General features: G+C 40.8%; 1 protein-coding gene across 1 annotated transcript in view; it reads right to left on the bottom strand.

Annotated features, from left to right (window-relative positions):
• Positions 1–26900, bottom strand: part of lamc3 (laminin, gamma 3) — a 176906-nt gene that overhangs the window by 25700 nt on the left and 124306 nt on the right. The window contains exons 12-17 of the mRNA XM_053618520.1: positions 22846–23085; positions 4061–4249; positions 3323–3574; positions 2884–3037; positions 1683–1825; positions 969–1147 (exon numbers count right to left, since the gene is read on the bottom strand). Of these exons, the coding sequence (XP_053474495.1) occupies positions 969–1147; positions 1683–1825; positions 2884–3037; positions 3323–3574; positions 4061–4249; positions 22846–23085 (1157 nt within the window). The remainder of the gene's footprint in view (positions 1–968; positions 1148–1682; positions 1826–2883; positions 3038–3322; positions 3575–4060; positions 4250–22845; positions 23086–26900) is intronic.

Genomic DNA, 26900 nt, shown 5'->3' with positions numbered 1-26900 from the left:
TTGACAAACATTCTCATTATTAAACCTTAGTAAATGGTGTAATTTTGTCCTCAACTGGTGTGTTTCTGGCAAACATAATATCTGCCTTTCAGTTGTACAAGTGTACAAAAGTACAGTAGCTTCCAAAAAAGCTTCACTTAAAGTGACCTAATAATAAATATTGTTAAATCTTCTGTCATAAACACTTCCTTGTATTTTGCATATTTAGGTAGCAATGCCAAAAATATAATATTAATTAATGCATATGCACAAAATGTAAAGGTTGCTCAACGGTTAAGGCTCTAGGTTATTGATCAGAAGTTTGGGGGTTCAAGCCGCAGCACCACCAAGCTGCCACTGTTGGGCCCTTGAGCAAGGCCCTTAACCCTCTCTGCTCCATGGCCACCATATCATGGCTGACCCTATGCTCTAAAGACAAGGCTATTTTAATAATTTTGAAAGACAAAGTCCTACATACACCCTGTGAGTAAAACAACTTGCATTTATTTCCCCTATTTACATGTTGCACGTGTTATTAAATCAAGACTACAGTGATATTTGTCACAGAAGCTGCAAAAGTTACCCCACTCTGCCAGCAGAGGACTCAGTTTCCTGAATACTAGGCCCGTTACCTTATATACATCCAGTTTAAATCCTGTTTCATATATTCCCCCGTATAGTAAGTTCTGAGATTTATTATTCCTGACTCCCTTGATGTTTCAATTACATTTTCTATATTATGTATTCTGTTACACAAGGGGTGTACCTTGATATCTTTGGTTGTCTGCCTGTGTACTGACTAGTGCCTGTCTAACTACCTTGATTTATTGGAAAATCCTGTTAACATGGATTCGAATTCTCTCTGAGTCTTCCTTTTTACAGGATTCTTATCTTATTTTGGACAAAATTGTATACATTTTTCATAAACATTAGTTCTTGGTAGTGGCTGTTTGGATTTGGTATAAGATCGGAAATACACACGTACACACCTGGTCTCTGATGAGACTGTAGCACACAGGGCACTCATCACACTGGTGGGTCAAGGGGTTTTGGTAGTGGTTCAGCTCACACTTGTCACACTTGTAACCCACAAAACCTTGGCGACACAGACAGGTCCCGTTGGTGTGGCACTGCATGGACTTTGATCCCATTGGGTCACAGTTACAGGCTACAGTTTTTGAAGACAGAGAAGCCAAAGAAAGATGCACATTGAATGTTCTGAGATATTTTTTGCATTGTAACAGGTTTGTGTTTCACATGCTTTGCAAATTCACACACTTTATTTTATATGTTGCAGTATAGTAAGGCTCAGTGAAGCCAAATATTTTGAGCATATATCTCCAATGTGGTATCATGATACCAAATTAATGAGAATTCCTGCAGGCCAACTACTGAAATGCTGTACTGTATTTTGTTAATGTTATGGTAAAAGTGCAGGGATAGAGGTGGGTCTTAACTTTTTATTTGTATGACATTCATTATTTGCATTATGCAGTATCATGATGCTCCAAATCATGGATTAGGCATCTGCATATGACAATAAAAAGGGTTGATTTCCATTCTCAGAATATCACAGTATTGAAAAACTGATGTTCTTAACACAGCGTCAAATAATTGATTACCTATAGTACTACAAAATTAAGTCAACTTTGATCTTTTTTTTTAAACATTAGTTGAACATTAAAGATTATATGATTATGTACCTCTGCAGCCTCTGGAGGAAAAGGCAAAAAATCCCGTTTGACAGGCATCGCACATTTTGCCCTCGATACCTGTCCGACACATACACTGGCCTGTGATTGGGTTACACAATGGGGATGAGGAGCCAATGGGATTGCAGTTACAGCTGTAGAGGAGAAAAAAAAGGCCAATCAGATCTTCCTTATCTTGATAAAAAATTTTATGCCTTTGTTAACGTTTACATTCCTTAATCTACCTTATTAAAAACAAATCTAAAACAGAGCATCACACATGTATCATCATTCTTTTTACAGAATGTCTTCTCTATTTGTAGCAAGGGCATGAAGTATACATACTTAAACAAAAGAGGGTATCATACGCAGAGCAAGTTTCATTGCGGAACATAGAACAAAAATCTATGAACTGAGGTTTGATATGTTGAAGAAAGAAAAAAAGACAATGGTTGCATCCGAAAATTCGTACTTTGACAGTATCTACTGCTAGTCCCATTACCTTACTGTAGTATCATTGGGTAGTATCATTGGTTCCCTAGTGCAGAATCTCGGCAGAAGCAGTAGGTCAACTGGGTATTTCTCGCATACTGTTTTATGAATACTGAGAATTCAGACATACTGTATAGTAGGATAATAGGGATATTTGGACGCAGCCTTCATATCATTTAGTTGCTAGATCAGAGGATTCCCAAACTAGGGGTCGCGACCACACTTGGGGTTGCTTGATTTACAAATGGGGTCATGAGAGAATCTTTTTTTTGTTTCATCCTTTTATTTTACAAAATTAATAACTGCCTGTCCATTTACCTAAATAAACTATCATTTTGTCTCAAATCACATATGCACTAATCTGGCCCGTTACTGAGAACTAATACTAATCAGTTCATGCAATTCATGCAACTAATACTAATCAGTCCTATTACAGTTAGTCTTTGAATTATTTAAAAAATCTCATGTCACTTTGACAGGTTTTGATTCGAGATGCAGCTCATGACACTGGTCACAACTATGGTGGAAAGTTTAAGAGAGACTGAGCTTATCAGTTTAACATCTTTGTGCATGTAATCATGAAAAAACATTTTACATTTCGATGGACAGGGATGTTTGGCTCTGATGTGCCGTCTAATGACCATCTAAAAAGTTTTGGAACCCCTGTGCTAGATTGATGGATCGATGGATGAATAAAGACAAGCGTGTAACCACAACCCACCTGTCACAACCCAGCCCTGGCCGCAGGTTGAAGTAGCCGAGCTCACACTGTCCACAGTCTCTTCCTGTCACATGCCTCAGGCACAGACATCTTCCTGTGTGAGGATCACACTCATTCACTGACCCCAAAGTGCCAGCGGGGTTACAGACACAGGCTGAAAATTACAGATCACACATTACTAGTTCAGTATGGCCCAAAAATCTAAAACCTTTTAACAAAAACAAATATTTAAGCCATCATTTAAATAAGGAATAAAACACAACTGGTATTTAGTTAGTAAAGGAAAATAATAAACAATAGGGTGATATGATGTGACCTGAAGTGAAGGGGAGAATTATTTTCAATAATCTCATAAAAGTGTTATATTCCTCTTATACCACAGCAGCTTGTCATTTGATATAATAATGAAATTCTTTTCAAAAGAAATATATTCACTCACGCAGACACTTTTGGGAAGGCCTCAGGCTCCTATCCAGAGCATTTCCATAGTAACCGCTTTGGCATTTTTCACATCGGTCCCCGTCTGTGTGTCCTAAACATTTGAGGCAGTGTCCGGTCACGTGATCGCACACACCTACAGCATTGGGGTCTGTGTTCTCGTTACACTCACACCTTACACACACCCGCACCTCGCCATGCCAGCCAAGTGGGTCGCCATAGAAGCCGTCCTCACATAACTCACATCTGATGCCTGTAAATGCATTGAACATACCAATAACATGACTAACTTGTTCTGTTCACCACTTAGCAATCAATGTACTGTTGAATCAGGCCATTAAAATAAAAACAAAAAACAAGTATAACTAATTATAGGCATCTTTATAATAATATAAAGTGTATTTATACAAGGTAACTCAAAATCCTGTGGCTTTGGATGGCATGCATGACACAGGTCATGTGACAGGTAGTAACTCAGCTGTTTTTCATATCTATATATCAATCCAGAATTTTACATAAAACTTTACATAAAAGTGCTCCTTGGTGCTAAAATTATTTTCATGTTCAAATTGAGTCAAATCAAAAAGATTTGACTCAGTCAAGTTTCACTTCAATATTCTGGCTCTTTTAGTAGAGCTTTAAAAAAAGGATCATTTTGCCTTTTTGTTATTTTTGGTGAAATGCCAGGAGAACATTCTTTGCTCTGAATATTGCAAAAATGGAGTAAACTGTGACTCACCCCTCTGTCCTGCTGGGCAATTGGTACAGACCACCTCCCCTGTCTCTGGCACCTGTGCACAAGTGGTACGGCTTGGGCAGGGACAGGGCACACAGTCTCCTGGGCTGCCAGTCAGTGCGTTCCCATAGTAACCGTCCTGACACCGCTCACAAGAGGGACCGTTTGTGAAGTGTGTGCAGTCACAGACACCTGGATCAACACACGTGCACACCCATTTTAACGTATGGATCAAAATGTCAAACACACTTGATCGGCACAGCCACCCTTTCATGCCCAGGGTGACACTGTGTTCTTACACACACATACAGTGAGAAGAGCTGGCACAAACACCTGACACAAACACACTTTACAGGAGAGCCCAAGCCTCATGAATTCAATATGAGTTTCTCTGAGAACAGACAAACTGGAGTGTGTCGGGGCAGCCGAGAAACGTGCCACTGGGTGAGCATGTGGCATCCATTTGGGTTCTGACCGCATCCTTGCACACTGTCAGATACCTTTACAAGAAAACACACACACCAGCACGGCACACATCACTGACAAGGAAATGCTTTATTGGCACTCTCTGATGACAGATTCAGGGCAGAATGTGTACCACTTTTTTCAACAGTAGAGGGCAATGTATCATTACCATCCAAAAAGAAGTGAAAGAAGAAAGTGGTGGGGGAGGGGGAGGAAGGAGAGACAGAGAACGAAAGCACGCGAGAGAGAGAGAGAGAGAGAGAGAGAGAGAGAGAAGGAGAGAGGCAAGCCCATGTGTGGCCAATTCAGAATCTAAATCTAGCCTGACTGTAACTGCTTTAGAGACACATTTTGAAGAAAAGACGAATCTAAAAAATGCAAGAGAAAAAAACATACAGATAAACAAGACATCACACAAACCCCTGGGGCCAACTGCGTCCCATGCCTGATTCCAATATCAAAAAGTGCTTTAAGGAAAAGAAATCCCAAACATCATTCATTTAATAAACTTGTTTGCCTCGCTCCTTATGGACAGGGCACTAAAATTGATTTTAAGTCACAAATCCAATGCTCTGAAAGCATTGCGTAAAGTTCTTAACTGCGGATGCATGAATGAATGAACTCTCTAGTGACTTTGTTAAGCAACTAAAGAGAGACAAGACGCTTTGATGGTAGTTCAGTGGTTATGAGTTTAAATCCCAGGACTGTCATAGAGCTGCCATTTGGCCTTTGAGCAAGACCCTTAACCCCCAACAGTTCAGCTATATGATTGGATTGCATTCAACCTAACTTGAGTCACTTTGGGGGGGAAAGGCATTTTCCAAATGAACAAATTTTTAAAAAAGAAGGGAGAGAGACAGAAAATGATTCAGGAATCCGTATTTGATCAGTCAACATAGACAGTAAATAAATCCTGAATGAGTCCGATTATCGATTTCCTGTGTATAAAGGTCCATAAAGATGGAAACATCAGCAGAAATCTCATCCCAGGACACTTATTCACAACATGATCATGTCAAACATCCCTTCAACACACTTAGTACTGTATGACTTCAGTTGTAGTAGAGTAATGAATTATAATTCGACCATCTGGTGTCACCCAGAAGAGGCAGCTTTCTCCCAAGGCTTCATGTTCATGTCATCTCAGGGAGATTTTTTTTTTTTTTTGCCTCTGTCACCTCTGGCTTGCTCATTGGGGATCTAAATCTACTTCCCATTTTCTGTAATGCGCTACACAAATAAAATATCTTGAAAGTAAAGGATATTTAAGGTATGTACACTTATCCACATTATTAGGAACATCCATACAACTACACAATCATGTGTAATTATCCAGCTGTTGGAAAAACATTGTTTGGTCTTTTTTCAGTCTTCAGCTGCCCAATTTAATTGAGTCTGTGCCCACTGTAGTCTCAGATTCCTGTTCTTGGCTGATAGGAGTGGAACCCCATGTGGTTGTCTGCTATTGTAGCCCATCTGCCTCAAGGTTTGACGTTTTGTGTATTCTGCGGCGTCCATGGTTGCAAAGGGTGATTATTTGAGTTGCCAAAGCCTTCCTGTCAGCTTGAAGCAGTCTGGTCATTCTTATCTGACCTCTCAATGTGTTTCTGCCGACAGAACTGCTGTGCATGAAAATCCCAGGAGATCAGCAATTTCTGAAACTCAAACTAGTCCATCTGGCAGCAACGACCATGATGCGGTCAAAGTCACGGAGATCACATTTCCCACATTCTGATGTTTGATATGAACATTAATTGAAGAGCTTGACCTGTATCTGCAAGATTTTATGCATTGTGTTACTGCTGCCATCTGATTGGCTCATTGGATTATTGCATGAATGAGCAGGCACACTCATGTTTGTCCCAGTTTCACATTAATGTGTTAGTGAACAGAAAATAAATAAATATACCATTAAAACTTCATGTAGGCATATATACCAAATCATAAAAGTAAATAAATAATAAGAAATGAGACAATGCTTATTAAATATATGGCTTAAAAAAGCAAACAAACAAGCAACCCAACAAAAAATAATTAAAAAAAAATAGCTTGATGAAATATTAGGTTGTAGCAATAAGAATGCCAAAGGTGACTATCATTTTATTCTCTCGATGTGGCTGTGATCATTAGTTATTTGTTAATATTATTTAGAGTATAATGATGCATAGCAAATGGCCTTAAGACTGTTATTAACTCTGCTTCTGCCTTTGTTATCCAGAAATCAACCAGACCCTGAAATTACAGTAAAAAAGAAAAAAAATCCTACTGAGGCTTGTACTATAGGAGTAACTTACCACCCCGAAGTTGATTTATTTTCAAATAGCAACATATCCTGAAGTGTTTTCTCTTATACCACAGCCAAATGATCATAATTTTTTAACTTATTAATGAATGAAAGTTCCCTTTCAAAGGAAACTTTGACGTTGTATTTAGCATAACAGTATTTTACGCTTGTGTAAAATCATGCCTCTACTTATAGGCCTGCCATGATCAGGTGACGTGACAATTAAGCGCGCCGCATGATTTTATATATATATATATATATATATATATATATATATATATATATATATATATATAGCACCTGTGAACCACGCCTCCAGCCTTATTATCTTCAGCGAGACTGCATGTCTGTTGTTTGTGTGACAAAAAATGCTTCATTTGTACTCGATATTTTCTCAAAATCTCTAAACTTTCCTATCCCTTTTTTAGAAAAAAAGAAAAGAAAAGAGAGGGAAGTAAGGAGCGAGAAAGAATTCAGGAAGTGTGTTACGGCTTGCTCCCGTTTCATCACGGGGAATAGCGCACACTTTCTAGGTGAAGTGTTTAGGAGTGTAGTATGCGATGGCAGCCTCGAGAGGCTGCGCATGGTAATGCCTACATTAAGCAGCTCGGCTCGCGACTCGCGCTCTTCTCGGAAGCCGAAGCGAGTTGGGTTTCGGAGCCTCGCGTATCTGGGCCGGCCGCTGCCGAGGCAGCTAGCTGTCTCAGGTTCGGGGGATCTCTTATGGATCCGGAAGATCTCTCGCTCTGTCTTCCGGGTTCGGCTCTCTGCTGGATTTTGGAGCTCGCGTCGCGACTCGACATTCCGGTATGGAAAGCCAAAAAGGGGAGAAAAAAAATGGAAAAACACACACACACACACACACACAGTAATAATTCCTCTCTGACTCCGAAGACCCAGAAGGATGTGTTAAAAACTGAGAGCAGCATATAAAGAGCTGCTTGAAGTGATTACTAAGGCTGGATGAGCCTTTTTCTCCCAAGTGAAAGTAAATCCCTCACACTGCAGAAACTCCCCTTTCTTCCAGAAGTGCATGACAAAATATCAGGCTTCTGGGGGGAAACCATGCATAAGCCATATTTATAACCCCTCAATGTTGGATTATTCGGCCATTGTGGGGAATGAACAGCATGGCTATTTAGCTATGCTGAAGGTGGAGGAAGCGTTTCCAAGTTACCTCTCTCCATCAGTGGCAGGTAATTAGGCGGGGCCGGCTTTGCCATCCAAACCACCGTCTAAGGCCACTGTGGCATTGGTGGGCAAGCCTATGCAGTAGTAGTCTTGCTTGTGGTTCACTGCAGACAATGATAGTGTTGTAGGCCTACCAAGCAGACCTGCTGAGTGAGCTCGACATATGGCGGCATTAAAAAAAAGCCAGTTCCTTCCCTGTTGTCTCGAGCTCACCCGGCATCCACGAGTGGAGCCTGGGCCAGCACTAGTGTGAGGGAGACCCAGAAGGCGAGTATGGCAGCCCGCCAACCCCCGCAGACAGCCAGGGGAACCGGGTGAGGCTTAGAAGAGCAGTCCTGAGGGGCCGTGGAGGGACGTATCAGGGGACATGAGGTTGTTAGGGCAGGTAGCCCCCAGTGCTACTGTAGGGCCTCCCCTAGCTAAGGCGCTCCCCAAGTTTTCAGTGGTCTCTGGTCAGCGAGCTGTCACAGGGCAATGAAAATCTGATGCTTTCCCTCCAATAGAATGTAGAATAGTTGACGTCACTAAAAGACCATCGGGCAGTGTGGAAATAACTGCCAAATGTGTCTCCGTGGGTTCTGTCTACCGTAGAAAAGGGTTACCGGGTCCAGTTTATAGCTCGACCCCCCCGGTTCAGAGGTGTGCTCATCACAGTAGTCAGCACAGACCAGAGCCCGACGTTAGCGCAGGAAGTAAGTTCCCTTTTGGACAAAGGGGCCATAGAACATGTACCCCGTTCCCTAAGGGAGGGAGGTTTTTACAGCCGTTATTTCCTGGTCTGCAAAAAAGATGGGAATATGCGGCCAATTTTAGATCTGCATCATCTGAACCATACTCTTCGGACATACAGGTTCAAGATGCTGACGCTCAAACTTATCGTGCTACAGATTCAGTTTGAGGACAGGTTTGTGACGATAGATCTGAAAGACAGGAAGTTCCTGAGGTTTGTGTTTGGGGACAACACATACCAATTTCGGGTTCTTCCCTTCGGGCTAGCTTTATCCCCTCACACCTTCACAAAGTGCATGGATGCTGCTCTAGCTCCCTTGCGACTCCAGGGCGTCCGTGTACTAAACTACCTGGATGACTAGTTAATTCTAGCACAATCCAGAGAACAGGTGGTTCAACATCGAGATGTTGTTCTCACCCACATGAGGAGTTTGGGGCTCAGGTTGAACCTCAAGAAAAGTATTCTTATTCCAGTGCAGAGGACAACTTTTCTAGGGGTTATATAGGATTCTACTACGATGAGGGCGTTTCTATCCCCAACACGCGTAGGATTGATCCTATCAACTTTGAGCAAGATAAAGCTAGGTCTGGGCATCCCCTCCAGTCTCTACGAGAGACTGTTGGGCCTTATGGCAGCAGCAGCCAACGTCATACTGTTGGGCCTATTGCACATGAGACTGTTTCAGTGGTGGCTGAAAAGTCGGGGGCTTCATCCGGGGATGAAACATCTGAGAGTAATCATTGTCACGTGGCGATGCCTACGTGCTCTGAGTATTTGGAGGTACCTGCAGTTTCTAGCCTCGGGTCACACTCTAGGGGCGTCTCCTTACTGCAAGACAGTAATGACAGACGTGTCCCTCACGAGCTGGGGTGCAGTCTTTAATGGCTGTCCAGCTCACGGTCTGCGGAGCGGCTCTCATCTGGAGTGGCATATAAATCGCCTAGAGATGCGGGCCGTATTCCTAGCACTGAAATTCTTTCTTCCTCAGTTGAGAGGTCACCATGTGCTAGTTGTGTCAGACAACACAGCGGTGGTCTCATATATCAACCACCAGGGAGGGTTACGCTTACGCCCCCTGTTCAGGCAGGCGAAACTAATCCTTCTCTGGGCAGAGGGAAAGTTCTTGTCAGTGAGTGCAATGTACATTCTGGGCAGCTGGGATGTAGGGCAGACATCCTGTCGAGGCAGGGGCTGAGGCCTGGGGGTTGAAGGCCCCATCCACAAGTGGTGGAGTCCGTATGGCGGAAGTTCAGACAAGCAGAAGTGGATGTGTTCGCCTCTGAGGAGACAACACACTGCCTGCTGTGGTTCGCCCTCACTCCTCCCGCACCATTGGGGCTGGACGCCATGGTGCACACGTGGCCGAGGTCACGTCTATATGCTTTTCCCCCGATCGCTCTGCTCCCACAAGTTCTAGCGAGAGTTCGCCAAGACGGTCTACATCTGCTGCTAGTAGCACCTTATTGGCCAGCTCGAATATGGTTCTCGGAGATAATTTCCCTGCTCGATGGTACTCCTTGGGAGATTCCCATCCACAGGGATCTACTGTTTCAAGCCGGAGGGCTGACTTATCACCCTCGGCCAGAACTATGGAAACTGTGGGTGTGGCCCCTGAGGGGCACCAGCTCATAGATTCTTGTCTCACAACTGAGGTTGTAGAGACCATGTTAAACGCTAGAGCACCATCCACAAGGAAATTGTATGCGCTCAAGTGGCGGTTTTTTGTCTTGTGGTGTGGGGAACGTCAGCTAGACCCAGTGAACTGCGCAATAGCTACAGTCCTGGAGTTCTTACAAGAACGTTTCTCAGCAGGGTTGGGTCCTTCTACAATCAGGGTTATGTGGCCGCTGTTTCGGCCAGCCACGCCCCGGTTGATGGATCCTCTGTGGGGCAACATCCTCTAACTTCGAGGTTCATGCGTGGTGTCAGACAACTGAGGCCCATCTGCAGGCCGCACATACCTTCCTGGGACCTTTCTGTGTTCTTGGAAGGTCTGGGGCCCCATTTGAGCCCTTAGAGCCAGCCTCTGAGAAGCTTCTGACTCTAAAGTTAGCTCTTCTACTGGCCCTGATATCTCTCAAGTCAGTGGGAGGTCTACAAGCTCTCTCTGTTGCCCCTTCCTGCCTTGACTTTCCTCCTGGATTAGCCAAGGCCTTCCTGTATCCTAGGCCGGATTATATTCCTAAAGTGCCTACATTGGCTGCCCACCCTGTGGTGTTGCAGGCCTTCTGCCCTCCTCTGTTCCTCACACCGGAACAAGAGAGGATGCACCTGCTGTGTCCAGTAAGGGCTCTCTGTACTTACGTCCAACACTCCAGCCAGTGGCGTAAGTCAGAGCAGCTGCTGGTCTGCTTTGGCAGCGACAGTAAAGGTAATGCTGTGTCAAAGCAGCGCATCTCTAATTGGATAGTGGAAGCAATCTCTATGGCTTACGAGGCACGCGGTCTCGCCACGCCTCTGGGCATAAGAGCTCATTCCATTAGGGCAGTCCCCTCCTCGAAGGCTTTGTCCAAAGGGGTATCCTTGCAGGATGTGTGTGCTGCTGCAGGATGGTCTACGCCACACACATTCATTCGTTATTACAGCCTGGATATTCATTCCACCCCAGGCTCGAGTGTCTTGCAGTGACCCTTGGGCTTGGGTCTTTTTGAACAGGCTGTACCCTCGGTATGACGGAGTGGGTATTCCTGTTCCCATACTGTTATGCTAAATGCAACGTCGAAGTTCCCTTTGAAAGGGAACATCAGGGTTACGCAAGTAACCCTGTTCCCTGAGAAGATAATGAGACGTTGCATAGCTCTGTCATACCAGGGCAGGCCTGTGAATTGCGTCTTCGCTTCAGATAATAGAGGCTGGCGGTGTGGTTCACAGGTGCCATATATATCATGCGACGCGTTTAATTGCCACGTCACCTGATCATGGCAGGCCTATAAGTAGAGGCATGATTTTACACAAGCTTCAGATACCGGTCACGCGCGCAAGGCGCTTCCCATACTGTTATGCTAAATGCAACGTCTTGTTCCCTTCTCAGGGAACAGGTTTACATGCGTAACCACGACATTTTTATCTGTGAAAATCAAACGTTTTTCTTTATCTGTTTATAGTTACATTTAACACTCTAGAATGCCTGCAAAACACATACATGTGTATATATATATATATATATATATATATTCTGTATATATACATATATATATATATATATATATACATATATATATATATATATAATCTATATATATATATACATATATATATATATAATCTATATATACATATATATATATATATATATATATATATATATATATATATATACAGTATCTCACAAAAGTGAGTACACCCCTCACATTTTTGTAAATATTTGATTATATCTTTTAATGTGACAACACTGAAGAAATTAAAACACTCACACAGCATCTCTAGAACGTTCGAAGCCTCTTGACCATACCTAACAGATCTCAGTCTGAGTACAAGAAAGTCAGAGTGTGTGTGAGAGACTGCCTTTAATGAAAAATAGCTGTTCCACAGGAAGATTGTGGTCTTTAAATAGAGATCTGAGCTCGGGGACACAGCTCACTTCCCGTTTTCCTGCAGCTCCCACTATTTCAGTTTATTTGTTCTGCTAAATTAGATTTAAGAGGTATTTTCGGGCTTTTGGGAAGTTGTTTTCACATATGAGTGTGTGCAAACTGAACAAAACCAAACAACACACAGGGCAGTACATTAATAAACAAAGGAAGCCCCAAAAGTCAGCACAAAGTGTACAGACAAAAAAACTCTTCTTCAAAGCTGGAACAAGCAGCAGCATGCTGAATAAAATCAATTAAAATCATTGATTCATTCTCAACAGACTGCAGATAATGGTGTATTAAGTAATTTAAGGGTTACTGTTATTTACTGACACTGAACATTACCTTAACTGGCATCTTACTTTTTACATAGTATAGTAATGCAAATTAACCTTTACATGCAGTGTCCGCAATCAGTTTAAAGCTGATTTTAGGAAATATGTCAATCTCTTATTTGATATAAATCATTATCCTGATTTTTGCTGTTTAGACTCTTTCAGAGGAGAAGGGGGAGAATCGTCGGAATGTGTTACAACGCCCCTGACGCAGCATAAGCAGGAGTTTGAAAAGACGAGGTTGGCTGACTTTACATGATTTGGAGGAAGCACGAGTTGGCCTTCTCCCTCCTGGGGTTGTAGCTGTCATATGATATGGGAGACCTAACAGTGGTTGGGAAAAGGCCAAGACTAAATTGGCGAGAAAATCAGGGTAAAAAAACCAAAGGAGAGTGTTTTATAGCTCTATTCAACAGTTTTTACCACTTTTTTACAATTCACCACCTGGCAACACACGCAACCTTACAGTAGTTCCGGACAACCAGCTATCTTTCTCTCCTTACACTGCTAACCTGGCTAAGGTTTCTCATTACAGAATCAGGAAGATCTGGCCATTTCTCTCCATAGTGGTCACAGTTGCTTGTTCAATCATTTCAGTACTGGAATACCTCAACTCTCTGCAGCAAGTCTTCCAGATCCAGAATACAAACATATGATATGTTCTGCATCACACAACTGGCATCCTATACACATATACTTACCTACAAAGACAAAAATGGGACGACCCCCACTTACCAGAAGGCGCTCATCAAACCCTGCTGTGCACCACATTCCCTTGACCCATTCCTTAAGGTACCAGGAAGACATGCATCTAGAATCCTCTCTGTCCTGCTACCTGGGTGGTGAAATGAGCTTTTGAACAGCTGAGTCACTGACTGTCTTCAAACAAAGACTAAAGATCTACTTCTTCAACAAGCCCTTAAAAGAGCACTTTTTTTTTTTTAACTAAACCCTCTCTAACAAGGTTTTAGCTTGATAAGATTCTTAGACCCTGACTTATTTGTACTAATTAGTTTTTGATGGCAATTATAAAGCACTTCTGTAAATCTCTCTGGATTAGGACGTCTGTGAATACTAAGACAAGGCATGTCAGCACAAAGTAATAGGTTTAATTATGTGCATCACATATTAACTAAATACATAAACTCCTTAGTTAAATATTCCTGGAAGTACTGTTGCTCTCCTGTATTGAAAGAGACTGAGTAAGAGAAGAGAGAGAGAGAGAGAGAGAGTGAGTGAGTACAAGAGAGGCAGATGGAGAGAGAAAATGTACTTTTGCTTCTTTTCCCCCTCCTTTTTTAAAGAAGATGAATTAGGAGATACTGGGTGTCATCAATAAAGAGGAGAGGAATGGAGATAAATAGAGAGAATAGAAAATACAAATGGACAAAGAAAGGTAGAGAGAATAGCCAGTGTACCTTTTACAGAAAGTACACAGAGGGAGAGAGCTGTGTTTCATTGAATGTAAGAATGAAGCTGGCTGCCATGTGATTTATTTATTTATTTTGGACTTAGTCACTAGTAACACAAGCCATATGTGGTGTCCAGATGCTACACACACACACACACACACACACACACACTCAACATCTGTGCACTATGGGTTCCTGTTTCCATTATTTGCTTTCTTTCCTTCCGTTGTTGTAACAAGAATGAAGAAAACGTGGGGCAGTCTGCAAAAACCCTTCACATGGTCAAACACATATACAGTATATACATAGTCTATATGAATACGGTGCATACACGTAATCTATATGCATATACATATTTTATATGCATTGTCTGTTATGCATACGTAGTTCTGAAAACTACAGGGTTTGGTGAACTGAAATATGTTCTAACATCTGAATGTCTGGTTAACTCCAAAAGTGAAAAAGAAGAAAATTACATTTAAAGATTTCATTCCAATTCAACTGAACTGGCTTCGATAAAGCAAGACTCACCTTACAAATAATTCCTCACCACTAGGCACAGTCACTAACAATTTTACAATGAACACTTTTTCCATAACGATTATGTATATATATATATATATTTATAAAATACACAACCACTGTGTAGTGTTTATAGCAATAGCATTATTTTATGGAAAGTTCTTGCCCTTTCATACTCTCTGTAACTTTAGGTCCTTTTTTCTGAACATTCAGAAACCAAATGTCAAATAGCACTTTATCTATGCAGTTCTATTGAATTTATATCAAGGCATCACTGTGCACCCCAAAGAATATTGAATATTTTGTAGCCAAACTAGAACTCCAAATATTCATTAACACTGCATGAAACAGGATGCCGCACTCGTCCAAAGGGGGCCTGAGATTACCATATCAGCATCTAAAGCTCAGTGGGTGTCCATCCTTATTTAGTTCCTGACTTCATTTTCTGTTTTTTTAGTTATTCCCCTCTTCCACTTGGCCCCTTCCTGACATTTGAATGTCTCACCCTGCTGAATTATTCACCATATTTTGCATGACTAAATGTCAGCACCTCAGAATGGCTCCTTATTGTTTGTAGCTCTTTTAGAAAAGGGAGAAAAGGAAAAAGTCACTAGGCTTTTTTTATATATATAGAAAATGGACAGGTGAAGACTGTATATTGTTCTCCGAAAAGGGGAGTTTCAATGAAGGACTTCATTCTTGTTCTCTCCCCAAATACACAGGCACACACCTGATGACAGTGGCTCTGTTATGCTCTGGGGGGTATTTACTGCCATTTGTCCCTTTGAATAGAAGGGTCACCACAAATCAACAAAGTTCTTCTGATTGATCATCTTGATTATTACCTTACGTAACTATAAAAAGTCTATAAATCATTCTGATTCATATAAAAGCTCAAAAAAAAAAATTTAGAAGGGGTACTAGTGGATATGGGGTGTGTTGACCTCTGCCTCCTCTGAGCATATATTTAATTGGCAGTAAGCTGGTAGTTCTCCAGGAGATACAGTATATAAGACTTGGTACTATAGTTATTGCTTAGCTCATAATGAACTACCAAACACTCATGAATCCCCCCCTCAGCACCCAATCCAGCATGTCCCAGTGCTGATCTCATTTTCATTTGGATTCATTACATTTATTTATTTTTATTTACTTCCTGGTCCTGTCTTTGCCTTTGTCCCTCATTGGGTTGCTGCATTTATATGCGCACCTGCTTCCTATTAACTCTGTATTAACACAATTATTCTTTCATCCTATCACCTAACTTGATCGAAACTTCAGTTTTTACTCAGTCTGGCATCCACCAGCTTCTGGGTAATTATCCAGTAGTGGTAGTTAATAAAGTACTAGTCATTCATTCCTGTTTAGTCCATGTATAGTTATTTATGAGTTATTGAACAGTAGTGTAAAATATTTCATATTTTCTTTTTCATTTTGTTGTAAATTTCATTTTTATTCAAATGTTTGTTGATTTTAAGTTTTTTTTTTTTTTTTTTTTTTAATTCTGCATGTCATGTCTATGAGAAATGAGAAATCCCATGCAATTTGCAATAGGTTATGGTCTCATTTTTTTCCCCGAATGGATAATGTCTGTTTTAAAGCAGGAAGTTAGAAAATTCAGGAATGAACAATTGTACTGCAGACCAAATTACAGATAGTTCTGAATCTGTGTGCTTTGCCCTTAGATCTAACCTTAGAAATAAAAATGCAGACATTCTATGACTGATGAGGTGTGAAGGCCTTCATTTTCTTGTTTCATTTCCTTCTTCTCCATTCCATACATTTAAATCTTGCATTACTTGCAAATGCTGCCCTTCAAAATGTCCTTCAGAAAGGAAAGTGTTTCAATAAATAGTGAACATAAATATGTACAGTTGTAAGCACTAGCAATATGAATCCACAATATGGATGTTACTAGGGAGAGAAAAAAAATCTATTTTATACCAAGGCTGGCCTCCAGGTTATTATAGGACATCAATATTTGGTGGTCATGAGGGTAAAACACTATAGCTTCTGGTGGAATTACATCCAGTGATGAAAAATGTGATAGGATTATTTACATGGAACATTGCATGAAAGATTTATAACCTAAAAAAAGACAGATGGCTCTTTGGAGATATAGCGTCTATGTATATGGTACAACTTTTTATAATTCATTGCTTAATTCATGTTCACTGAGTCTAATCGAATTATTTTGTGCGCTTGGAGAAGAGGGGAAAAGAGGAGACTAGAGAGCATGAGGGAAAGAGCATGATGCAACCTATTTGTTTAAAAGATAAATGCATGTTTGTACACTGCTGTTAATGAAGGCATTCACATAAGAAACAGTCTCCGTTTTTCTCTTTGCCTTCTCTATCAACAACTCCTTTCTTGCATCATTCTTCACCCCAATCACCCCTCCCACTCCTTCCTGCATACTCTAATTTAATGGATGGCAAGCCTTAAATTAACACTCGAGAAGAAAAATACACATAAAGAGAGGCACAATCACTTGCATGCATGTGCAAAATGTACATGCATCTGAAGGACATATGCTTGACTTCATTAGCCCTCCGTTTCTGGATGAGCAGCATCCTGTTTTTGTTTCCCCACAACAAACATTAACATTTTTCAATCTGTTGTGTCACTGGCAGTGACACAATCTGGAAAACTTTTAATAAATCACAATTATGAAACCAAGATAGTCTGCGCTCAGGCAGAAACACCACCCCTCTGTTATTTTCAATTAGCCTCAGCTGAATGAATTTATTAGCTACTGTATTAGCCAATTAATAGTCAATTAGACCTAATTTGCAAGTCCAGCAAAATTCACAGCTCCTTTGACACATATAAAAGTCAAAGAGATGTATCCTTTCAGCTGTCCTAGTACACCTCAAACTCTTCTGAAGGGGAAAACTGGATTGAATAGTCTAAAAAAAAAAAAAGCCTTAAAAATCCTAATTGGGTTTGAAAGTGTTTGAAAAAGTTTCCATTTTCGCATATGAAGAAAATGAAGAATGGCATGTGTATATGCTAATGCAGAGCGAGGCCATTTTCAGCAGGGATTCATCACAAGCCTAATTCTATTTACTAACCTGAAAAGGATTTAAGCAGCTAAATGGCCCTGAACGGTGCCCGTTGCAACTGGCATTCACTTGCACTTTGAAGTTCTCATGAATAAATAAACACACTGAACTCCTCCTTTTCTCCTGGGATGGAAAAATTTCTTGGCTGAGGTTTTCCTTTGCTCCCTAACTTGCTGTCTTTCTGCTTTTGATTCTATTTCAACTTACTTTTACACCTGCCCTGACCTTTTCATCGTCCCTCTCCTCCTTTCTGCTCAAAGTGCTTTATTAAATGCCTCCCTGGCTCCCTCCTTGCACTTATCTCTCTCTCTCTTAAAGCATATCAGCTCATGTCTGACATTAATTTGCAGTGTAAAATCCTTGTACTGGACTAATCGCTTTTTACGCTCATAAGGAGAACTATGAAGTTTTAATTTGCAGCACATCAAAAGAGTCTGAGTTCCTGGCAATTGTCAGAGAACGTGAGGGGCAAAAAGATAGAAAGAGGGAAAATGAAAGATGAAGACCAAAACAGGGACATATGTGGCTTGTTTGGTCATTTACCAATTCCCACTTACCAGCCAACTCTCATATGAGAGCTAACACGTGCTTTTTTTTAGACACGTGAAACCACCTACCCGCTGCTCTTGCTGCATCACAGGGCAGCGTAACACAATTGGAGGAAAGCTCTATCTGTCCTCTTCCACATACATGAGCTCATGATTGGCTGGTGTCCTATGATTGACAGGGAAACGAGAGTATGCCATCCCTCCAACCCAGAGAACATAGCCACTTTTGTCTCCCTAGACTCTTGCCCATGGATAGTCTGAGGCATAGTCTAGATTAGACCACGCAATCTCCCAACAAATGGGTGCAGTGTTTCCCACAGGATTTTGTGAGACTGTGGTGGTTGGACCTCTGACCCTCTAGGGGGGTCCGGGGGCATGGTTATGGTGACAAATCTGTACCAAACATACGAGTGTAATCGACTGTCTCAACGGACACTATTCATGTAAGTCATGTATTTCTTTTTTAATTTGTTAATAGTTTTCAATTGATGCCCTTGCAACATACTACATCATGTAATATATGTAAATACAGGGCATCTTTACCAGTTGTTACAAGACAGGTTCAAGTGTTCTACCAGTTTACTAATTAGCTTTTGCATTCTTGAGAAGTTAATAGATCGCGATCTATCCAGTTCATATAATCATTTCGATAATCATTCATGCAGTAAGACTCTTAATAATTAATTGTGAGCCCCCAGATAATAAACCATTGGCTCAGTAACAGCGGGTTGTGACTTTACTGTTGTGACTTGAAGCCATTGACTTCAATGTTGCTTCAAGTGGATGAAATACTCATTTTAATGAAGGATTTACTTATAACTCATATTGCTATCTTGTAAATAAGATTTGTCAATTGTGTTTCATCATTATGCTTTCTGTCCCATCTACAAGGTGTCCTACACCTCACTCACAACTGTACTTTTAATCAGATAAGCTGCACTTAAACTATAATTAATTTCTGTAAAATAATGCACATGGGTGAAATTTTGTCTTCTTTACCAGCATCAATGATAGCTCTGTTTAGAACACTTCCTTTCTTTTAACAGCTGGTAAAGATACCTTGTGTTTAAATATATTATATTACATAATATAGTGTGTTGCAAGAGAATCAATCAAAAACCATCAACAAATAATAAATAATGATAAATGACTCACATGAAGTGTGTCTGTGTCTTCGCTAATGGTTCATCACAGTGGCAGGCAGCCAATCAGAACTAATTTCTGGAAAAATTTGTTAGCCAGGAGGGGAGCAGTCTGACTAACCAGGGGGAGGGTGCTTTACTGAAGCAATGGCGCAAAACGGAGATCTTTAATGTTATTATGAGAAGTGTAAAAATATTTTCGATTCATTATGAAACTGTGGCGAGACAAATTAGACTGTGCCACTCAGTAGCCCAAAGGACCTGTTTTAAAAAATTAACAGACTTTGGAGAATTACGACCTTGGAAAGTTAAGGCAGTATTTTCACCATCATAATTCAAACACACACACAAAAAAAACATACTCTCACAGCACTGGAATGTGTCAGATAGTCAGATATATTTCATATATTCTTCTGACGATTGGCACAAGCAGTAACCTATAAAAAGGGACTGATTTTGAATGAATACATTTTCAAGAGCTATGGTTAGGTCAGATTCAATATTCTGTCAAAACCAGTGCAATGACATTTTCATAATTAGATTGCAGTGCAATGCTCTATAAATTCCACATTAATATTTTAGTTATAGAAATAACCCTTGGCTGACGTATTTTATGTCTTATGCTCTTTATGCTGTTCACTCTAGCACATAGGCATTATAGACTACAGACTAATTCCTCTTTAATTGGCTAAATTTAGCAAGTGCGGTTAATTAATTATCTTTGTTTGTAGATAATGCACTGAGTATTGTCCTGTGTATATCCCTAATGCCTACATTCTCTGGATATTTTGACTAATCAATTCACCTTCACTACAATACACCAGCTATATTTGTTATGTATACAGTAACTTCATCAATTGTATTTAGTTGGGTGAAGTAGCCTGTTTGTAATGATGTAGATTGATGTGTTTGACAAATACTGCAGATCTACAAGACAGGAAAATGGGGCAGGACATTTAAAGGTTTGCTTAATGTCAGGAAAATAGGGCGACATGCTGGTGCAGTGGTTACCGTTGCCACTTCACAGCTCCAGGGTCGCAGGGATGTTTCCTCCCACCTCCCAAAGGTGGATTCTATATTCTATATTGCCCATAGCTGTGAATGAGTGTGTGTCTGTGTGCTCATGGTGCCATGTGATGGATCAGTGTACTCCAGGGTTTATGCCAGTACACACTCGGTATTTCTGCTTTGCACCCAGTGTTCCCAGGATAGACTCAGGATCCATTGCATCTGTGACTAGTATTAAGTGGTTACTGAAGATGAACGAACAAAGACAAATGTACAAAAATGCACTAAAAATGCTAGATAGATACACCTTTCATCACAATTGGTCAAATACAAACATTCTGCAGGAAAAAAAAAACCCTAATTTATGTGGTTAGGGTAAAAAGGTAGGCCAATGAACAAGCAGAATATAAATATGTACAGTGGTGCGTCAAAGTTTGTGAACCCTTTAGAATTTTCTATATTTCTGCATAAATATGACCTAAAACAATCAGATCTTCAGACAAGTCCTAAAAGTAGACAAAGAGAACCCAATTAAACAAATTAGTATTATACTTATAAATATGATAAATATTATACTTTATTTATTTATTGAGGATCCAATATTACATATCTGTGAGTGGCAAAAATATGTGAACCTTTGCTTTCAGTATCCGGTGTAACCCCCTTGTACAGCAATAACTGAACTAAACGTTTCCAGTAACTGTTGATAAATCCTGCACATTGGTTTGGAGGAATTTTAGCCCATTCCTCAGTACAGAACAGCTTCTACTCTGGGATGTTGTTGGGTTTCCTTACATGAACTGCTTGCTTCAGGTCCTTTCCCAACATTTCTGTTGAATTAAGGTCAGGAATTTGATTTGGACATTCCAAAACATTTGCTTTATTCTTCTATAACCATTCTGTGGTACTCTTCGGTACTTGTTTGCTTAGAGTCGTTGTGTTGCTGCATGACTCACTTTCTCTTGAGATTCAGTTCACGGACAGATGTCCTGATATTTTCCTTTAGAATTCAGTAGTATAGTTCAGAATTCATTGCTTCATCAATAATGACCATGGTATCACCACCATATTTCACAGATGGGATAAAGTTCTTATGCTAAAATGCAGTGTTTTCCTTTCTCCAAACATAATGCATAAAGTTCTATTTTGGTCTCATCTGGCCACAAAACATTTTTCCAATATATTCTGGCTTGTGCACATGACCATAGCAAAATGCAGACGGACAGCAATGTTCTTTTTGGTGGGCAGTGGCTTGACCAAGTGAGCAAGTATAATATTTTTGTCTCATTTGTTTAATTGGGTTCTCTTTGTCTACTTTTACGACTTTGATGCACAACTGTAATTTGCATAAATAGTTATTTCACCAAGGTCCTCAGGTAGTGTATTAATATCCATGTTATTAGAATAATGAAGAATTTCTATTAGAATAATAATAATAAAAAAAAACACGCATATGAATGGTTTAAAAGTAACCCAATCTCTGCTCTGAGAAACATCTGGTTTTAGTGGGTGAACAAGCTCACCGTCAAAACTGTCCTCCACTAATTGCAAAAAAAGATTAAATGAAATATTTAATCATCCACACTTCTCATTTCCCTTTGCTTCTGCGTATATTTGAGGGAGAAAATCACACATGTTGCAACATGTGAAATGTGCCTTTCAGCCTCATATATACAGTGTGTTAAACAGCTTCGAACATGGCACATTTTGTTTAAACCCACCCATTTTTCAAGTGATCAGAGATATTGGAACATGTAACTGATTTTTCTTGTTGCCCAGGTATAAATAAAATAAAATATCAAAAACACACTGCCAACACAACAAAAGACTTCAGCAAGCTTTTTCGTACTGAATGCAGCCTAATTAGCACCTGAAAGCAGAAACAAAAACAGCTTAACACATTATGCCTGCTATTTTTTTTCACTCTCTCTTGTCTCTCTTACTGTGTCACACACTCACACATATACGAGTCTAGCCTATATTAGCATTAATTAGCCAGGGGCTGGTTCACAGATCTAATGAGAAAGATGGAGATGGCAATGAACTTCGCCTTTCCTTTGCAGGCAATCAGCTCACTATGCAGTCTGTTAACTGGGGCAGGGAGGGAGCGGGAGATAAGGGGGGGGGTACAGGTGAAACAATAAGGCAAGATGAAATGGGCAAAATGAGAAGGAAATTAGACTGGTATGGAGGTGTGGAGAAAGAAATAGAGAATATATGATTGATGATGTTTTTACCTGATGGAGTGGACATGCTTACACACAACTGCAATAACAATTTGGGAGACCTTCATGTCCTGTTTTGGACAAACTGACCCATTTTAAAGTTTTACTGAAATTGGAACAAAGCTGCACTTGTCACATGCTCTCTAATTAACAAGCAAAAATAAGCACTTTAGGGTCACATAGAGATTACATTCAGGTCATTTTGACTTGAAAGTAGCCATATGAAATAAAATCATAAAAGCATTATGAAAAGGAGTTGAATTCTTTTTACCCATGTTATCTCACAGACCTGTTTCTGGATGGCACGTCCCATGCTGGTTACATTTACATGGCACACAGGGTGAATATGGCCCGCCATTAGGACTGTCTCGGGTAAAACCTGGTGCACACAGCTCACAAAATTGTCCCATGAATCCTGGTAGGCACGCACACACCTCAACCCAGGGGGCAGGTGGTGCAAGGGGGATGTCTGAATAGGACTCACTCAGTGTCGCAGAAGTCAGTGTCACCCCAGACAGCTGGGAGGTATCTGTGTGTGGAGAAGAGGATGAAAGGGTCAAGTCAAGGTTATTTATTATTTGTACAGTATGTCAAGACTACTGGTATCCTGTATCAGTCTGATACTGTTCTCATTTTGCACTTGAAATTGTTTAACAACAACAACAAAAAAAGGTCTGTGAAAATCTCTAGAGGAGCTAACCTGATAAAACACATTATGGAGTTTAATAGTATTGTTAAACAGTGGAGCATGCAGAGCAGTATCAGTGAGTGTGATCTTTAAAGATGAGCACAAGGTGGTGTGCATCGGATGTAGGGTGGGGTGATATTTAAAGAAAAAAAACAAAACAAACAAAAACTCCACCCCCTGATAAAGCTCTGCGCACTCAAGTCAGCCACCCTCACACACTATTGTAAAGAGCCTCAGTTAAATTGCTAACATGTAACTTTATAAAGCACAAATATACAAACCTTGCTTACACACACACACACACACACACACACACACACACATACATAACACAAGAGAAACAACTCTCAACCTAATTAAGAATAGATCCATGGAAAATAGACAAATGTTGATGTGTTCTTTTAGACCAAGAATTCCCAGCACTGGTTCACTAGTGCCCAATTTTCTGCTCCTATATAACCATGATGTAGTTTATATTTTGCTGGTGTATTGAGAGCATGGGGATACTTCAGGAAGTGAACTGCAAACCACTGCCTTCAAACTAACATGTTTTTAGAACATGGAAGTTACAAAGATTAATGACACTCATTTGAAGAGGTGCAGTGGAAGATATATTAGCCCATTCCTTTAAGCAAAAACATTCATACATCAGAGTAAAGGTTAAATATTCGGGCTGTCTCAAGTTCAGTGACAGACGTTTTGAATTTAATTGACTTTGGACCAACTTGGTCCCTTTTGTATCGATCCTTCCCATGAAGAAAGGCAAGCACATACAAGACAGGAAATTGAAAGAGCCCAAGACATTGAGATAAGACAACGGAATTCAAGCTAGCACTGATAGAAACTGACTTCTACCAAGTAAATTAATTAGATTAGTGATTATCTTCTATAACCTACCATATATGTAAATACAACATTCAAAACCCTTGGTAAAGGCAATGTGCATACAAACCATTACATAAAAAAGTACCCATAACCTCTTTTGCCACTGTTGGTTGCTTTATTATTTGCAATTCTTATCTAGCTCTAACTGGAAAAAAAAAAAAATACAAACACAAATTGTATGTTAGAAAGTTAAATCAGTAGTATGATTCATCCGCATTTCCACAAAACGTTTGTCAGAAATTTGCCACGTTTTATTGTTGACAGTTTGACAGAGTTTTCACATTTATTTCACATGATTCAGCAATGGTTCAGGTTTATTTGTTTTCTAATCATAATGTTCTACAGGAAACTGCATGAGGGGATGTATAAAAAATTTGACAAATCTATAAACAGTCTATAAAAGCACTTACGGTGCATTAAATTAACTTTAATGATCAAAAGTGGATTCCAGACTATCAAATTCCAGCAGAACTTCCACTAAGTCAAACCCACATCACTCTTTTAGCTATGAGGATAACATCAGCTACACAAGCATGTTACATTTCATAATAATGAGTTCAAGTTCAAGTGGTTTTATTGTCATTTCAGCCATATACAGTTGGTACAGTACACAGTGAAATGAAACAACATTCCTCTAGAACCATGGTGGTACATAAAACAACACACTAACCAATATGAGACACAGAACTAATAAGATCCACAAACATTCTACATAAAGTGCACGTGCTGATGTGCGCTAACAACACAGGACAGTACAGTACTACTAAAACAGGACAATAGGTACAATAAGTGATAGTGTAACGCTGAACAGTACACAGTTTTAGTGTGGAAGTGTCTGATATAACAGAGGATTAACAATATAATGTAAAAATGGTATATATGTAAACATAACATGCTATGACTGAGTATTCAGCAAATTAGCTTATACCAAATATGAACATAGCAGTTATTGTGGTAGCAGCCAGGTAAAGTGTATATAAAATGTATATAGTGACAAAAATTAGATACTATATTTTTATAATACAGTAGGAGCAAAAAAAAAAATGCAACAGTGTCAATGCAGGAATGTGCAAATATTTCAATGGGAGTTGGATGGTGTTCAGTTCAGAGTGTATGTGTGTATGTGTGTGTGTGTGTGTGTGTGTGTGTGTGCGTGTGTGCGCGCGTATATCAGTCCAGTCTCTGAGTATTGAGGAGTCTGATGGCTTGGGGGAAGAAGCTGTTACACAGTCTGGTTGTGAGGGCCCGAATGCTTCGGTACCTTTTTCCAGACGGCACGGGGGTGAAGAGTGTGTGTGAGTGGTGTGTGGGGTCATCCACAATGCTGGTTGATTTGTGGATGCAGCGTGTGGTGTAAATGTCTGTGATGGGGGGGGGGCGACCCCGATGATCTTCTCAGCTGTCTTCACTATCCGCTGCAGGGTCTTGCGATCCGATGAGGTGCAATTTCTGAACCAGACAGTGATGCAGCTGCTCAGGATGCTCTCAATAGTTCTTCTGTAGAATGTGGTGAGGATGGGAGGTGGGAGATGGACTTTCTTCAGCCTTCGCAGAAAGTAGAGACGCTGCTGGGCCTTCTTGGCTATGGAGCTGGTGTTGAGGGACCAGGTGAGGTTCTCCGTCAGGTGAACACCAAGGAATTTGATGCTCTTGATGATCTCCACGGGGGAGCCATCGATGTTCAGTAGAGATTGATCGCTCCGTGCTTTCCTGAAGTCAACAACCATCTCTTTTGTTTTGTCCACATTCAGAGACAGGTTGTTGGCTCTGCATCAGTCCGTTAGCTGCTGCACCTCCTCTATGTATACTGACTCATCATTCATACTGATGAGACCCACCACGGTCGTGTCATCGGCAAACTTGATGATGTGATTGGAGCCGTGCATTGCTGCACAGTTGTGAGTCAGCAGAGTGAACAGCAGTGGACTGAGCACACAGGCCTGGGGGGCGCCAGAGCTGAGCGTGGTGGTGCTGGAGATGTTGTTCCCGATCTGGAATGATTGAGGTCTCCCAGTCAAGAAGTCCAGGATCCAGTTGCAGATGGAGGTGTTCAGGCCCAGTAGGTTCAGCTTTCCAATCAAGTGATGAGGAATGATTGTGTTGAATGCTGAACTGAAGTCTATGAATAGCATTCAAATGTAGTTGTCCTTTTCGTTCAGGTGGGTGAGGGCCAGATGTAGGGTGTTGGCGATGGCATCATTTGTTGAGCGGTTGGTGCGATACGTGAACTGCAGTGGGTCCAGTGAGTGGGGCAGCAGGGTCTTGATGTGCCTCATGACGAGCCTCTTGAAGCACTTCATGATGATAGATGTGAGTCCAACGGGACGATAGTCATTGAGGCAGGACACTGGACACTTCTTCGGAATGGGGCGACGGTGGTAGCCTTGAAGCACGTTGGAACGATGGTGCTGCCCAGGGAGATGTTGAAGATGTCAGGGAAAACATCTGCTAGCTGATCTGCACATCCTCTGAGCACTCTGCCAGGAATGTTGTCTGGTCCAGCAGCCTTCCGTGGGTTGACTCTGTGTAGAGTTTTCCTCACGTCAGCCGTGGTTAGACACAGTACCTGTTCATTGGGAGGAGGGGTGGTCTTCCTTGCTACCACGTCATTCTGTGCCTCGAACCAAGCGCAGAAGTTGTTCAGCGCATCTGGAAGGAAGGCATCACGGTCACAGGCAGGTGGCTGTCACAGGCAGGTGGCTGAGGTGGCTAATATGAAGAATTGCAATAATCTTTTGATTGTTTTATTGATTTGATTTACAACTATTACT

This window comes from Ictalurus furcatus, chromosome 28, assembly GCF_023375685.1.
Source record: "Ictalurus furcatus strain D&B chromosome 28, Billie_1.0, whole genome shotgun sequence".
NCBI classification, from domain to species: Eukaryota; Metazoa; Chordata; class Actinopteri; order Siluriformes; family Ictaluridae; genus Ictalurus; species Ictalurus furcatus.
The sequence above is the reverse complement of the archived record's forward strand: the minus strand, read 5'-3'. Positions and strand labels throughout refer to the sequence as shown.